The 17,781-nt window shown below is 42.5% G+C and overlaps 1 protein-coding gene across 2 annotated transcripts; it reads right to left on the bottom strand.

Annotated features, from left to right (window-relative positions):
• Positions 1-9,204: 9,204 nt before the first annotated feature.
• Positions 9,205-17,006, bottom strand: yy1b (YY1 transcription factor b). Of its 2 annotated transcripts, none has more exons than XM_053445379.1 (5): positions 16,276-17,006; positions 14,683-14,845; positions 13,772-13,832; positions 11,418-11,576; positions 9,205-10,308 (listed from the first exon to the last, which is right to left on the bottom strand). In XM_053445379.1, the coding sequence occupies exons 1-5, from the start codon at positions 16,850-16,852 to the stop codon at positions 10,126-10,128; spliced, it is 1,143 nt and encodes a 380-aa protein (XP_053301354.1). In that variant the 5' UTR covers positions 16,853-17,006; the 3' UTR covers positions 9,205-10,125. The 2 variants fall into 2 exon arrangements, with proteins under 2 accessions (XP_053301354.1, XP_053301355.1); XM_053445380.1 differs by having other exon boundaries at positions 14,683-14,833.
• Between the last annotated feature and the right edge of the window lie 775 nt (positions 17,007-17,781).

Here is a 17,781-nt window from a genome sequence, read left to right as displayed (position 1 = left end):
ACAATGTTATGCAGGGTAAACCTGTTAAGATGAGTTGCACATATACAGCAAGACATAAATTAATTGCAGTCAACTAAACAGGCTAGATTCAAGGACTTTTATTCATTAGACCCTGCTCATTATGGGTGATTAAAATGCTTGGCCTGATCGGTTCAGTCTTGGCGAGAGCCAGAAGTTTATGTTAATAATAGATGCATTTCTGGAGAGAGAGAGAGAGAGGGGGGGGGGGGGGGTTGAAGCAGAGAGGAGTAGACATTTTTTTTTCTACGTGAAACAAATTCAAGAGGGCGGGAGGCAGGGGTGATGATGAAGAAATAAAAGAGGGAGCGAGAGGTGCGGAGAAGAAAGCGAGACGGCTCACAGAGAGACGAGAGGAAGATGGCACGGGGTGCGGAGAGTGAGAGAGAATGCAGAGTGAAACAGAAAGAGGAGTGCAGGAGACAGAGAAAAGAACATCCTTTGTAAAGCTAGCCGTGCAGCCTCTGGCTCCTCAGTATTCAGTTCACCTTCACACAGGGGGTGAAGGGGCGGGGGTGGGTTGAACGTGGGGTGAGAGGGCTCTGCTGGAGGTGCAGGCGGCAAGCGGCATGACGCGGAGCCCTTGGACCAAAGCCAGAACCAGATGCTCCCCTTCACAACATTGCAGTGGCCTGACCCGCTTTCCAAACCCCCCGTCATGTTTCCTCCGTCTGACTTCCCTCCCTCCTCTCTGCTGTCTCTTGCATCAACTCTAATAGTCTCACCATGCTCCTGAACAGCTCCTCTGACCTCCCCCACCATCAACAACCTCCCACCTGCTGGCCCAGTTGAGAGCTGGACCTGCCAATCCTGACTTGCCTTTCGCAAACAGACATGCAGCCCATAGACTGGATATAAAGATGGATGCTGCCTCGCCACTTCTTCCCACCATTACCTAATGAAGCCAAAATATCTTGGATATGAACGCTGCCATCTTACGCATTAGGAAAGTTGTGGGCTATGTCTCAATTCAGGCGTGGCATACTTTGGAGGACGTGGTCTACCCGGCCCACAAAGGACTCGGTCTTCGTGGGCTTGGAAGACGGTGAAGGCCAAACCAAAATGAGGCACCAGCTCGTCCCGTCCTTGCCTCTGTCTCTTAGCAACAGACCTGCAATGTGACTGGACGAGAAAGTTTGTATGCCCCTTGTTTTTTTTGCCATTGGCTGTTTCGTAGAGTTGAAGCATGATATTCAAGCATTTCACATTTAATTGCTTGCCATTACAATACCTCTTTATAAAAAGGTTTTTCACCGAAGCAGAGTGATTCCTGGGATATGGAGTTGCAGCCTTCGTTTCCCTGGGATGTAAGGACACATTTCTCAGCCGCATTTGGAGGAGCCTTCGAAATGTTTCGACAATACGTACGCTTGACCTATTGCTGGTCAGTCTCAGCTTTCAATCATGACGTTTCACCCCATTGTTATAGCATGAAATAAGCAAATAAAACCAAACTAACCATAAAAATGAACACATAAACAAACATCAGTTTGACAAGAATGTCTACTTTCAGTTTGGTCCATGTCCCATTCACTAACATAGAGGAGGCAGGATTTATATCCTGTTCTGCAGCCAGCCACCAGGTGGCGATTAATAGGCTTTGGCTTCACTTTTGTGGGGCAGCCATGTTGTCCATCATCAAACACAGTCTGTGGGCCGGCCCCTGTCAGTCTGGGCTGATTTGATGTGCTGCTCGAATGCACCAGGGTCGGATCCTTTTCCCTTCTCTCTTTCAACAGGAGCATCAATGTTCCACGGATTTAATTCATTTTGGGCCGTCACCGCTAATGGGCTTTTCATTCCTTTGTGTGAGTTTCCCTCAGTTCTGACAGGAAGTCCCTGGACAGCGTCGCACTTAAACCAACATGGCCCTCGATACCACAATTGCCCGCTTTTAATGACAAGCATGATGATGGGGGGAAATCACATCGGGAGCATTGATGTGTCCAATTTGTGGTCAATTGTCTTATTTAAAGAGATCGTTGAGCCTATTTGAACAAACTGAAGAGCCCATTAGAATCCCAGTTGGACACGACAGTAATAGGAATGTTTAATTGAAGAAGACTGAGGTCCCTCAACAAGTGTGTTCGCACCTTTCACTCCGCGTGCTGCAGCTCGATGTTTCATTATCTCCACACAGCAGGCCCTCTTAGTCAGAGAGTCACACATGAGACATTGTATCCCTGTCAAGTATTATCCCTGGGAGTACACAGAGAGAGAGGGCCTGGGGCCAGATAGCAAATGCGACCAAAACACCAGTGATATTCCTCTCAGGGGAAGGGGGAGGGGGGGTGGGCACAATGTAAAATATGCACAGGCAATTCCGAAGAGTATGCATTATTGAGAGGAGTAAATGGGTCCAGGATGAACATCATGGCTCATTAATAGTGAATGTGATCACTGTTTCTGGGAAAACAGCAGTCTGGGCAGGGGCGAGATAATTGAAATGGTCAAATCTAAAGACTTCCTTGTTTACTCAGCACCAGCTGTTACTGTCTCGTCTAACTCACGACTGAAGCTGATAACCAAGTTGTGCTGCCACAAGCTGAATTGTAGCGGCGTTCTCCTGCGCCTGGTTTCGCCGGTTCAGGAGAGTTCGGAGACAGTCATTTTTTATGACCTCAGCTTTTTGAGTCAACTACGTCTCGATTACCAACAGGGTTTCGATAAAACCCCAGACAGAGACGCGCAGAAAACGATGCAGCATTTTTTTAGATCCCATTGGAGAGTGAGCAGAGGGGAGGCCACCCACCGGGCATGCTGACTGAGGGGCTTCCAAGAAATGACACGGCATCATCCCGGCAGCACCAGACACCAGATATGGTTTTGACATGAACCCAGATTATCGCGCCGCACCCCCCGAGGGGTTCCCACGCTGAACGAACAGATGCTCCCTCCTCTTCCTCTCTGCTCCTTCTCACAGTTACATATGCTCCAGGGGGGATGGACGACAAAGAGGCTGGTTGCAGCTTTCACCGGACATACCAGGCACCATTAGGAACCATTTTCTGCCCATTTGCCTGATAGGTCCTATCGCCTATAGAAGTGATTTCCTCCCTGTCTGTGGTTTTTTCTCCGCCTGTTCACTCAGAGTCCCCCAATGATGGATCTCACATTGATTTGCTTGTGTTAGAGAGAACAGTGCGGCAGCCAGACAGATGTGCCAGCCAGCTCCCAACTATGTATCAGCTGCCGGTGAAGGGGGGGGACAGTTTAAGCCTCTTTAAGGATCCCTTTCACAGTGACTTACTAAAAGTGCTTATGCTAATCTTGTTATCGCTTCAGGCTTCTGCTAGGCCTAATGGAGGATAGGAAGCTGTTGAGAGGTCATGGGCCACATTATTTTGCTCCGAAATCGCACAGAAACTAAGCGGTACCAAACTATTACATGCTACTGCACGCATGCCTGCTTTTCCTCCCGGCCACAGCTGAATCATTTCTCCGTCCTCACACTGAAATCTGCATTGTTCCGCGGCTTTCATAACCGGCTCACACTGGGATTATGAATTGACTCCGTATCTGAGTGCTAATTCTATTTATTGCTCAGAGTGATTTCATCTGAGTGCTCCTGTTGAGTTGAGATGTCTAACCATGGTGTCACATTTAACATGAATTTCACGCTAATTGGCCATATACGGCATACGTGCGAGCACCATGGGGATATGGACAGAAAGTAACATTGAAGTGGCCCCGTAGCTCCTGTTTGATCAGTTGTCATCCGACGCAGCCAGCGGGACATGGGCACGCTGGGTAAAATTGAGAATGTCAGGTGGCTCTTCATAAACAAGACTTTAAAGGTCGTTTGATCTAACCAGCTCTACATCATTTGTGAAGTGTAGGGCAATCAAAGCCCTGTATGTCGCTGATTTGAAATGTAGATGCAATGGCCAAGGTCTTTTCTTCCAACTTCAGTGTGGGGACGTGACAAGGATCTTGTATGTGATTGACGTCTGGAATGAAGAAGAAGGGAGAAAAGCAATAATAATAATAATAATAATTATCATTATTATTATTATTTAACGGAATCTAAAATACTTTATCGATCACGAGGGAAATACGGTTTTGTTATAGTTGTACCAGCAAAGAACAGGAGTATAAAGAGACCAAGACAATAGCAATGAAATACAAATACAAAATATAGTACGAGTATAAAATATCGGATAAAATAAAATTGAGAGTTGGAAAAAAAATATCTGTTCATTACTGATATATTCTGTTAATACAATATAATAAAAACAGTTTAGGAAACAACTTGAATAAAATAAATATGTCAAATAAATATATGTTTATATATATGGTACTTCTCACAAGAAGTGCTTCACAAAACACACCCAAAAAAGGAAAACACTCACAAAAGAGTAATACAGAATTGTTTATTAAACCACCCAATGCAGTATGCGGCATGATAAAAGTAATTTTTTGGCTTTGGTTCAAAGGGAAGCTACTGACTGCCATATTTCAATATGGACCGTACAACTTGAAGCAAAAAAAACAGTACATCAATCTTTGGAGATCTGCAACAAAAGGCAAAACTCAAAGTCAAACTGAAAACACTGAACACAATGTGAACAAAGTGTGAACACAAACCTAGCATCACAGAGGAAACGGAATCTCAACTCTGTTTGCTGCACTGCATCTCGTAAAAAGAAAGAGGAACTGAGATCTTCACCGAAGCAAAGCTCTTCTGAGTAGCCTCATTATTTTATATTATATTGTAGAAGGGCTCCAACTAACTATATTTTCTTTATTGATTACACTGATTCATTTGTGGAGGAAGCGCTCACATGCTTTACATAAGTTAAAGGAGCAATTTAACAACGTTCACACAAGAGAGTGAGAGTCCTGCATTCAGAATTATACCCAAGGCAAACTGAACTGCAGCCAAATGTACTCAGAGTAGAAACACACTGTTAGGTCGATATGACAAGTAACCTCCAGTTAGAGACTGATCTTTGTAAACTTGTGGAGCCACTGCTTCAGTCTGCTCCTTTATATATTATAAAATAGTGCATTAGGAGAAAAAAACTCAAGTAAATAAGATGAACCTCAAATTTGTTGTAATTAATTAAATAGTAAAAGCATCTAGTTTTCTGTCACTCAAAACAGTGTGTGGTGTTTCCATTGGTGTTTGTTGGTTAGCGTTAGCATTAGACATGAGACTTGGTGGAAGGATGTGGTGTCTGTCAGGGAAGAACCCAATAAAACTGATGCTGAACCAGGCTTTTTTTTTTATCAGTTTCAGTATCCTTGCGAGTTTATTGACAGTTTCACCAATATCCCAGTGAATAATTCATGGCTCTAGATGAATCAGACGGGACTGACATCTTTGAGTGTGTGCAATTTGATGCGGCTTGGTTGAATTGAAGTGGACTGCTGGGCCTTGGCTGAGGTTTGTGCTCTACTGAGAGCTATTAGATGTCAGGGAATCGAGAAGAATGTACATCAATGTTTCTCGATTTATTTCGTTTCATCACTTACCGACCAATGAAATTCAAAGGACAAACAATTTATAATGATTTACATGAAAATGAAAAAATACTTTTCGCAGGATAAATGAGTAGAAATAGTTGATTATCGAGATAGATGATGATTGATGATTGTATATTGTATGTATTTAAGACAGTAATGTACACATCTATTCCTGTCTCATCTTTTTTTTCCTTTCATTTTGAAGGTTAAATTTGTATTCAAGCAAACCTTGCACAAGCTGTTTTTAACAGCAGTGTATTTAATTAAGGCCATGTCAATCAAGCAAATCTGAGTTTGACAGACACAGAGAGAGGATGAGAGGAGACAGGTGTACAGATGGAGAGAGAGGATGAAGATGCATCGAGGTGAAGAGATGAATGCAGTCTGTAGGCAGGCGGTATAGGCACTGAAGGTGGAGACAAAGTTGCGGAGAAACCGAGCTCATGAGGGGACCAGAGGTGAGATGAAGATAGCACAGAAAAGTAGTAGATGAATTACAGCCCACACTGTTCTGCGCCTTGTCACATCGCCGAACAAAGGCAGAAATAAAATTGCTTGACATTTAAAGTGTTCGCAGTCGGGGCCTCGGATCTGTAACAAGCGTCAAACACGGGTTGAAATTCTGCCGGAGCGATGCTGACATGCAGGGTGGAGCATTGTGCTTTACGTCTGCAGAGCCAGTCCTGGTATTCAGGGGGTATCTCAGCCTCTCTCTCTCTCACACACACACACACACTCACACTCTCTCCTCTGTTACCTTGGCAACATATTTTCTGCATGGAAATAGCATCTCTGTCTGTGCCCACTGCAAAAAAAAAGGGGGCACTTCAGGAGATTTAAACACGTCTAGAGCTGATTTAAAATCAGAGATCTGACCTGCAGATTGAACTAAATAAATGATAATGTCCTGAATGTCTTACAATTAATTTGACTGTGTGATAGAGCCATGGACGGGTAAAACACATCAGAACTAACTGACAGGGTTTATAACCAAGGATTTACACAAATTAAAGCCCATTTGTACAATTCCGTATTTGCAGAGTAGAGTTTTGTAGGATGAAACATTTAATTTATGTAGATGTAAACAAATAAAACACTAAATTAATGTTGGACAAAGCTTATATAATCGTGTGTTTACTCTGGTGATTATTTGCCCGAGGATTTATTTGCATCTCACGCTACAGGACCACATAACGCAGCTCTTGACAAGCAGATCGCAAGCAAGGGAAAGATCCTTGCGGCAGGAGTGTTATTAGGAAATGTAAAATAAATAATGAAGAGACGAGGGGCTGAGGGATTGATCTGAGCGGATTTCCTGATTTAGTCTCCACTCACAGATGAAGGACTTTAGTTATGCAAACTGTGGGTATCTTCCTGCTGAGGCGGCCCCGTATGCCTCGGTGTGATAAACCGTTGTTTGATTCCTGTCACAGAGAGAGAGAGAGAGAGAGAGAGAGAGAGAGAGAGAGAGAGAGAGAGAGAGAGAGAGAGAGAGAGAGAGAGAGAGAGAGAGAGAGAGAAACAGACTAATGAAATAAATTCCAGGCGTCAAGATCGTAGGTGAGATCACACTCGGCTGCAAATAAGCTGAGACTTGGCCAAAGCGGAGACTGAGAGAGATAAAGGGGAATAACATCCAGGTAAACACGCAGCACAGGATTTAAAAAATTGAAAAAAAAGAGAGAAAAAATGACACAAGTGCCTTGACTCCTGGGAGAGAGAAGCCATAATGAAATAAGCATCTGAAAGAGAGCAGGTGTTGGAGGCTTGACAGACTTCCGCTGCATAACAAGTAGCACGTTTACTCTCCTCTGCCTTTGTCAATCAAAACAACCGATCTGAGGAATAAATGCCCCCGCTCAAAGAAAACAAGGCCAGTGGAATCTGGCTTTACACGCACAGACATACACCGAGGATCGCATGGCATCGCACCAGTCAGAGTTGGTCTCAGGTAAAGGAAAACGTGCGCCTGCTCCTGAATTTCAAGCAGTCGGACCGAGCTGTTTAGAGTATAAAAAAGCCGATAACACATCTAGAACGTACTTGAGCCGAATCAATTTTATTTCCTCAGCAGAAATTCAAAGTAACAGATCTCCCTTTTGCTTTTCTTTCGCCTCGTTGGATCGTTCCCTGTGACAGACCCTGGCGACAGGGGATGTCACAAAAGATCAGAAAAGTCTTCAAACAGCTCTTTACCACACACACACACACACACACACACACACACACACACACTGGCCTGATGTGGTTGCTGTCTCTGGGTTTCAGCACCATGGACAGCACTGTCTCCAGGCCGGTCCAGGTCGTTACATATTGTTGTCTGTAGGGGGCAGCAGGAACGGGTGCAGGATGGCCAGGATCAGAAGCAAAGAGCAGGATCTTAGCAGGATGCTGAGGTCGGCACTTTGTGCTAATCCTGCTTAGCTGAGCAGAAAAAGAGGAAGGGACTTATTGTGTGAGTGCGGACCCCAGGAGGAAGTGGAGAAATCCCACTGAGCTGAGGCAGCTTTCACTAAAAGTTTTTTTTTAGTCAGTTAAATACAAATGAAGACTGAAACTTGTCGTTGAGGAGAGTTACGTTTTTTAATTACACACATGCTTAGGAAGACTCAATGGAGGAATCTTCTGTATGTTTAATTCAATTCAGTACAAATCCCCCAGACGTTAATTCCAAGATGTCTAATAATGCTCATATTTCTCTGTATCATTTGATATTGAACAGGTGAGCAGTGGTTAGTTCAAAGTCATCTTAGAGAAAGAATGCTCCTGGTTCATATCCAGGGACCTTTCCATGGCCCCTGCCACTCGTTACCTGGGCCCATTGGATGGATGTTCTAAATGGATCATGTTTTTCTAAATGTGATTTTTTTTTCTAATCTGTAATCAAAGTACTAACATAAGCTTTCATATAAATTTCCCTGGGTTATATAAACAAAAACAGTACATGTGAGTAAAACATTCTAAAACGTTCCATGTGTTATTATAAATATATATCAGTAAATGTTTTGTAGGTGCTTTCCACTAATGTTGACGTCTTCATGTGGAGGAGGAGTGGCTGGGAATTTTTTTAATATCTGAGAGCAACAAATAGCGCTGCTTTCAAGTGCAGTGGGGAAATGAAAGTGAAATTAATTTGAGGTTAGGGAAAAGGATGTGGGAGCCTTTTGTGTTAAACACTGAAATTTGGCAGTTTTCTGTCCTGAGCAAATTATGAAGAATAAGTTCAAATAGAAAATTATGTATGACTTTCATTATAGATTCTTTGTTTTTCTTGAACACCAGAGCTTGAATACAGTGGCCGAGAGGCCTCACACAAGCGCAATAACGGAAAACAGTGATGCAATTAAAAACGACAAGAATGCAAAAGTGACAACACGACAAAAAAAGCCACACAACTGTGCATTCTTCCTTTCTGGCTGCTCCAAGCACCTGTACCTAAAAACCTCAAGAACACAAGCAGCACATTTTAAGCTGTGGCTGGTGTGACCGAGTTTTCGAAAGCACCTGCTAACTAAAACGCATGTTTCATGTCAACATCCACTGTGGTTGTGCTTCCACTGTGTCGCTTTTGCATTTGTGTTTTCTGTGAGACGTCTCGGTCATCGTACCTAAAGCTTGTTTAAAAAAAATGATATTTCATCAGACACACTGATTCTATATTGATAAAATGAAGAGCATCAGTGGTTTATCAAAAAGATACACTGAGTAAAAACTTAGTGTATTTTGACAGGGTTGCAATGACCCATTTTATTGTGGGCAGTTGAGATACATGGGTGTAAATATCAACAAAGGAAGTAAATGGTTGACCTTGCTGTACATTACATTCTAACAAAGAAAATGATGGTCTTGCAGTCAGGTTAATGTACGCTTCAGATACTTTACATGAGACAGAGTAAGTGTATATTACCCATTATTCTGTGTAAAGACAATTCTTAGAAAATATAAAGCAACTCATGACTAAAAGTTTAAATTGGTTAACACTTTAAATCACACCTCTATCTATGTCTACATAATCGTAATACAGCCATACAATACAAGTATACAAGGTTATTTTGTGGTTAGAGAAAAGTACAACCAAAGAGGGTATGGAAAGCAAACATAACAGCCGTTTTTTTTATTTCTCATACATGTGAGACGGGTCACACAAGACCGAGGCCGTTATGTATCATAGGTATGATCTCATTATGCAGGAGAAAGAAAAATAAAATCACCATCTTACTAAACATAGCCTGAGTCAAGTGTACAATATGCACACTCGAGGAAAATAAAAGCTATGCGAGAAAATAAGATACTAAAGGATCGCTGCTTCTCTGCTCACTCTGGTAAAAATAAGTCTCTTATGTGTGTCCATGAGTTCCATCTTCTGGCAGCTGAGCGCCACTGGAGAAACAAAGGGGAGCGCGTTGGCCGAGTTTTGGGGAATAGTCACTGTGTTCCTCATCCAATAAGACAGCAGAAGAGAGGGGGACGCAGGAAAACTAGCTGATTTTCAGTGTTTCTTTTTTTTTAAAGTCACATTTTTGTAATATAAATCAATTAAGTCTCAAGCCTTTCATTCCATCTTCAAAAGAGGGGTGTGCCGCCAGGATGCTCTTCTTTTTTCCCCGTCTGTGTGGCTCGACGCTGGTGGACGGGTTCTCATTGGTTGTTTTTGGCTTTGGCATGTGTCAGAATGTGAGACTTTAGGTTGGTTGACTGGGCGAACTTCTTATTGCAGCCGTCGAAAGGGCAGACGTAGGGTCGGTCTCCAGTGTGGATCCGCACGTGTGTGCGCAGGTTGAAGTCCAGAGAAAACCTTTTCCCACAGCCTTCGAATGTACACTAAGAAACGAGAGGGAGAGGAGAGGAGTGTCAGCTTCAGTGACTGTGACAATGGCTATGATAAACCTCTTCCCTGCATCAGATACGACATTGGCTTCTGGGGTCACAATAAACAAGTGAATAGTATTTGCCCATCACTTCCTTAGCACTGTCTCACAGCTCTGAATCTATTCTGGAAACTTTAAGCTTCAGCCAACGCTAACAAAAACAACACAAGGTTTGCCAAACAAAGTAAGTCCTCATCCAAAAATCAATTTTTTATGTCGTGTTAAAAGTGAAAACTGCTTATTTAAGAAGAAATGTAACAGTTTGAGCTTAAATTTATCCGCATTATACTTATAACAATGGTATTGTTTACTTGTAGACTGTAAGACTAGACTAAATTTAGTTTCTTGTTTGCCATCAGCTGATGAAGAGGCTGACTTTTCACATGAGACATGCAGCCTGATCCCAGTATTTTAGGATATCATGTATGTAAGGATATAAAACATTTATTAGATTATTCTGCAATATTCTCATGTTAAATAACAAGTCAGACGAAAGCATTTAAAAGTCAGCCAGTGATTATTATAAATGATTAACTTGCTAAAGTAGAGCATTAAATCTTCTAGTGACTGACATCATTCTAGATTACAGAAATGATCGGTTGTCAGTCCATGATGTCTGTTTTTTCTTGATATTTACATTCTGATTATAAATCAGAATAAATAGAATTGTATACGTTCAGCCACAGAAAGCTTGACAGACATGGCAGCGGTAATTATGGGTAAAACTGAAAAGGCCTTATTTACCCATCAGAAACACCCGCCAAAAGATTTAATATTCACTGACATATGCCAGTCATTACAGAGAGTAGATTCAAATAATTAGCCATTAACTTTTCAGTGTATTCCCAAACTCTGAGTTCATGCAAAGTCTTGGCCAATGAGTTATCCTCCACAGACTAAGTTAACTACAGTATTAATTAATTTAGTACATGGTGGGTGTTCATTCTGAGCCCTTAAAGTGAGCATTTCTTATTTTCCCAAACTGGAACTATCTTATGTGCTTATAATGTAAACATAGTTCCAAGTGTCTCTATTAATGGAGGGGAGTGTGACGTTGCTGACCTGGAACGGTTTCTCCCCTGTGTGAACGAGTTGGTGGCGTTTGAGTTTGGAGCTCTCGACGAAGGCCTTGCCACACTCGGCGCAGACGTGCACTCGGGGGCCGTGGGTGTGGAGATGCTTCCTCATGGCTGAGTTATCCCTGAACATTTTTGTGCAGCCCTGGGGAGAAAAACATAAAGAAAGTTTAGGAGATGCTAAAGTGGGGCAACATAAGATTTTTGCTTCTAAATAAACACATATGCAGCAGAAGGAAAAACTAAGAAACTGGTTTTCTGAATAATTTGGTTATTAAATGTTAAATGTCAAACGTAGACAAACAATATGTGAAAGCTAATGACAATAATAATCTTTTGTGTCTATGTTGAAAACACTATCATTCGCAGCCAGCTGAAGAAATTATGTGAACCCTTGGATTTTACAAGTTGTTGAAACTTCTTTTGGTAGAATTAACATCAAACAAGCTTTTTTCCTGTAACTGCAGATTAGACCTGCACAATGTTCGGGAGGAGTTTTGGAGCGTTCGTCCTACAGAGCGGCTTCAGCTCAGACATATTCAGAGGATGTCTGGTGTGAGCTCCTGTCTGAGCTCATTTCACAGCATCTGTATTGGGTTCAAGTCTGGGCTCTAACTGGGACACTCCAGCAGGTGGGTTTTCTTTGTTTGATGTGGTTCTGTTGTAGATTTATTCACGGTTCAGTCATTGTCCTGCTGCATTACGCAGTTTCTACTGAATTTCAGCTGGCAGGCAGGCAGCTTGACAGTGCCCTGTAAAAGACCTCGATAAATATAGGAATTAATTTTCCCTTCAAAAGTGTACAGCTCCACAAGCCAAGAGAGAGCACAGCAGCCTTGAAAATCAGCAGTACCTCACTATTCAGCTGATGTTTTAGTGATACAATAAAAAATGACGTAGGGGCAGGACATGACATATAAACTCTGTATTTGGTTGTTTACAGCACATCATCGTAAGCAAAGGTAATCATCACCGTGATATTTGTATTCCGTTTGTGTTTTTCAGTTTCACATCTATTGTGTGTTAGAGGTGTCACTGACACATCCACTCAGTTGATGTGAATTTCCCTGCTGTTCTAACTTTTACCACTTTGATATTTTACTAGGGAGCTTGCAGGACAAGTTCCAGAAAATGTCTGGGACAACCTCCTTGGACATTTGAGGTCTCTAATCCAGGCCCTCTGGAAAATATCTGGCAAATATCTGGACTTGCGTCTGAGAGCAGATTTAGTGTCATTAGTCAACTAAACATTTTCCCAGAAGTGCTCTGAAGTGTCAAGCTGTTAAACTTCAGCCCTCAGTGATGTTTGTTTTAGAGAGTAGTAGCAGCAGCAGCAGCTTCCACCATGATGAGCATGTATTAGACTCACAAACAGAGATGTTGACCAGCCCCAATGATTCCTGTCAGCCTTTAGCTGTAAATCTCGAGATGTTTATAACGTCACTGATCATCCTGCAGTGTCTTCGGAGTCCTCTCCACTGGGCGCCCTCTTCTAAGGGAGCGCAGCCACAGAACTAAATCATCTCTATTTACAGACAGTTTGCCTGACTGTGGACTGATGAATATCTAAACTGCCTGAGACGATTTCGTAAACATTTCCAGCTTCATGCAAATCAACATCTCTTGATCATAAATCCTCTGAGAGCTCTTTCCTGCAAAGCACCATTCACGTCATTAGATGCTTCTCGTGAACAGAAAAATGGAAATGTTCAAGTTTTTTTTTTATATTGAAGCAGCGTTAACCCCCAATCTGGTTTCATTGATTTGACCACAGGTTTATTAACTACTGACTCCAATAAGCTATTGTTGGTCCTTAGCCTCGGGTCCACATACCACACTGTGAATTTATGAATAATGTATTATTGAATAATACATCGATTCATTTGTCATTAGTAAAAATAGATTGAGTTTGTTTATAATTATAACCGATGATCCATATTTATGACCAATTGATACAATCCGAAAGTACACTGTAATGTCGAGTTTCCTCAATATCTTTTATCACTTTAAATTTAAATCAAGTTTAAACTGTGCAAATAAGTGGACCATGCTTCATTCTCCACAGAAGTGTTAATGTTCTGTTAACACCTTCACTCTTATAGCAGACAATATTGTAGATTAACTTTATATTAGCTGAACAGGTAGAGTTTGTTCTCCGGAGTATATGAACATTACCCTCTAAATTTGAGTGCCGCTTTAACTGCTCAATAACATTTGTCTTTCATGTTTCAATCACACAAAAAGCAACAATGTAAGACTCTTCACCCGTTAGGACCAATTAACTCATATCACAGTAAAGCGGTCGTAACGTTTGTTCAGGGAAAGTGTCATCAGACTCACTTTATGAGGGCAAGCTATCGTCCGGGGAGCGTCGTCCTCTTTGACTTTCCTGGGTTTCATTCTGTTTGGAATAAGAAGGACACGTGGGGGGTTTAACAAACAAAAACAAATACGTTTCATTGCCATCCCATCATCACATGCACCCATATTAGCTACGGGGAGTTTAATGTTGAGTTTCTTAGTTATCAGAGTTCCAGTGATGGGGTGAATGCCGCAGTAGCTACATTGCTGCTTGAAATTTCACCTCCACACAACAGCTGGGGAAAAAACAGCTTTACATTTCACTGATTGACACTTAAGTCAAATAAATGCCAAAACAATGTTTGAAAATATTTAAATAAAATGCATATCCTTGTCTAAATGTATCGGCTCCTGCTTCTTTTCTCAGTGAGTTATTAACTCTCGATTGCACAAAATCCATTTAGAAAGGTCATCTTTTATTAGAACTCTGATGAGTATTTGCTGACACTTTAAAAGACTAAATGATAAAATAATTGGATGAAAAATCAATAATGAAAATGAAAAAGTGTCTAAACTGAAAATGACAAATCCTGGTGATAAAGTGTTTATATTTATCAAAATTAACAAAAGAATAAACATCTAGGTACTTAATATCTCTTATTGTGATGTCCTATCAATAGCAACCTTACCCATAAAATACTTACCACATACAGTAGACATACGTTTAACTTATTCTTATTTTTTGTATTCATGTGAGCTTTAAATATAAAAATTAAATTAAAAAACCTGTTGCTACACAAAAATGTAAGATTGGTATTTTTTGCCAACACAGTACATTTTGTACTCTTAATTTAATTTCATTTGAATTAATAATGTGCTTTTAATTATTCCTCTCAGTCACATTGACTCTTGGGAACCAGTTCTGCAGAGACCCTGCGACTCACACTCACCTGGCAAACTCAGCCAGCTGCTTGGGGTCTGACAGGTCGATCCCTGGGATGCCACCAGGGGGCAGCTTCTTCCCCGTCATGTACTCAGAGTAGTCTGGAGGGGAATTCTCCCCGACGATCTGCTCTTCCACCACCGACTCATGGTCGATGTCTTTATTAGTATCTAGGACAAAATTACAGAGACTGAACCGATAACACAGTACTGTGTCCCTGACTGCAGACCTGGGGGATGAACAGATCTGCTGCTGAGAGTCATTGAATTGCAGTGAGAGTCATATTACTATTGCATAGCTACTTTGAAATAACATAACAATGACAGTTCTACACACCAACAGTGAGGTATTTACTTATAAATAGTTCACCTCCTACAGCCGAGAGTGCCACACTTATTTAGTTTATACTAATAAGTCATCTTCTTAAAATAGTTTACAATTAAAGAAAATCATTGCGTGGGGGCAATTAGAATTAACTTTGTGCAGAAAAACACTCACAAATGCTACACAATTTGCTTTAACAGGCATTAGTTTCCCTAAATACAAATTTGAGGGGGGATAAAAACGTCTACTACTTCCACTCTGGTTATAACAAAAGTGACATTGCCGTTTGCACGAATATGGAGGAATCATGAAATATGACAATTTCTGAGCAGCATTTACTTACATATTTAATTTCACTCCCTATTGCAGATAGTGCTGCACTTTTTACTTTGTAGTTTGCGCCAAAATCTGCTTAAAAAAAATCCCCCTTTCGATGTAATGAAAAATGCTTAAATGACAGCTTAACACACGACACTGCAGTGAATCGGTAAATTAAAATGTCCCTGTTCATTCAAATGACTTGTGATCTATAAATAGCCACAGATCTTGGCTGTGTGCAGAGTGAACGGGTTCATTAGCGGCAACAACCAGTTCAAGCTGTTTTTTCCTCATTTGGCAGCTCAGCAAAACAAAGAATAAAAGCTCTCTGCTGTTATTTAATCCTACATATTAATGCTGGATTAGCCCCTGGTTGGTGTTAGTGTGCTCACAGTACCATCACACAGGCTGCTAGCATGATGCAGACGCTAGCCTGTGTGGCTAACTAGCTCCGCCAGCACCCGGAGCTAACCAGCGAAACCATTAACTGGCTGAATAGCGCCTTGGTCGAATATTTCACACATTTTAAACTTTGACCGTCTTAACGGGACTGTTCTGCGGCGAATACGCTGCAGTTACGCGGTGAATTCGCCACAGAACTGCGGTTAGAGGACACAGGAAAACCCCATCTGTCTCAGCCCCCGAGCACAGCCGCCATATCTGCTTGGCCGCGACTATCGCCATTTTTTCGGGGCCGCCGCCATACTTACTAGAGTCGGGGAATATGGCGGCGCCCAGCAACACCTAAAACATGGCCTCCCTTCAAAACAAAAACATATCGGAGTGATACATCGGGGCTTCGCATCGACAAACGCGGAATATTCGTCTCTTCTCACCGCGGTGCAACGGGACCACTCCAGGAACTAGTCTGGTGCAGCAGGACAACGCCCAGGCAACGAGGCCTCATGCAAAGGCTAACAACGGAGCTGACAGACGCGGCAGGGCCAGCGTTACTTACCCGATGCCCACATCGTGACAGAAAACTCCCCCTCCAGTGTCTTTATTTGCACCTGCTTCTGCTCCCATTTTCTCCCGCCGGCCTCCGCGCCGCTTAGGTAGCTCTTTTTGCCCGCTTTCTTCCCACCGCCGCCTGCTCGTTTCACCCGGCCCCCCGAGCTCTTCCCGGCCACAGTCACCAAAGTCTGCTCGATGTATTCGTCCTCCACCCCCGGAGCGGGTACCGGGATGAGGATCTGGTCCTCGTACCCGCCGCCGTCCGGGTGCATGTCCGAGTCGTCCCCGCCGACCACCTCCTCCCGGGTCTGCACCAGGATCACCTCCTGATGGTGGTGGTGGTGGTGGTGATGGATCGAGTGTGGGTCGTCCGTGACCAGCGGCTGCAGCGCAATCATCGGCTGCCCGTCCTCGTCATCGTCTTCGTCCTCGGTCTCGTCGTCGGTGTCATCCCCGCCGACCACCGTGGTCTCGATAGTCTCCACCGGTATCGTCTCCACCTCTATCTCGTGGAGCTCCACGATCTCGGCCGGCATCTCCGAGCCGTCTGTCTCAATGTACAGCGTATCTCCGGATGCCATATTGAAACCCGCCAGCTTGCTTCTCTCATTCACGCCGTGTTGTGCTCCTTGTTCGGCCCCGCAAACACGCTCACACACCCCCTGCTCTGCTCCGCCGTCTCTGCTGCTTCGACAACAACTCCTCTCTCAGGCCCACCACACTTCTCGTCGCCACTATGGGCTCTCACGCGCAAACATCGCGAGACTTGGCTGAACGCCTGCCCGCACAGTCAGGATTTTCTCTAGGTTTAGTTCTAGTGTTTCTAAAAGCTTCACAAGTCAGTGGAGTCCCCAACTGATCAATGGTTTTACCAAAATGTGTATTTACTGATCCTAATTGATCGATTGATTTAAATTCTATTCATGGATATTAGTCCTGATTGTTCTTTTTGATTGACCAGCATCTACAACTGGAAATCCCACTGACTTTCCACCAAAATGTCTCAACATGTGGCATATGATATTAACAATTTCAAATTTTTTACTATGAGTAATATGGTACCTGAACTCAACACATGAAATGTTATTAAATCTTTAATTATTAGTAATATGGCCAATGACCTCAACACAAGACATAATAAAATAAATAAATATCAATTAGTACCAAGATCAATCTGGCCTCTTGTCATAGATTCTCCATGTCCATAGAACTAATGCCAACATCCCATCAGCCCAATATCTCCCAAACAGTTACCTACATGTCTCCACCAGTTTAATTCAGTGGATGGTAATGATGGAGTATTTAGCTGTAGCTGATACGCTCTAGCTGAATACTTTAAATATGTTAATGGGAAAATATACTTCACGACATGTTATTAAGACCTTGGTTAAGAAGATGATGTAAAATAACCATTGTCAATTGTGTGTTTTAAACACATAATACAAAATTGTTAATAAGTGGGTTTAGTTGCACATATACATGTTTATTGCACTAACATGCAGCACTTGTA

This window comes from Pleuronectes platessa, chromosome 17, assembly GCF_947347685.1.
Source record: "Pleuronectes platessa chromosome 17, fPlePla1.1, whole genome shotgun sequence".
NCBI classification, from domain to species: Eukaryota; Metazoa; Chordata; class Actinopteri; order Pleuronectiformes; family Pleuronectidae; genus Pleuronectes; species Pleuronectes platessa.
Note: the sequence above shows the minus strand (reverse complement) of the source record. Positions and strands in the feature narration are given on the sequence as shown.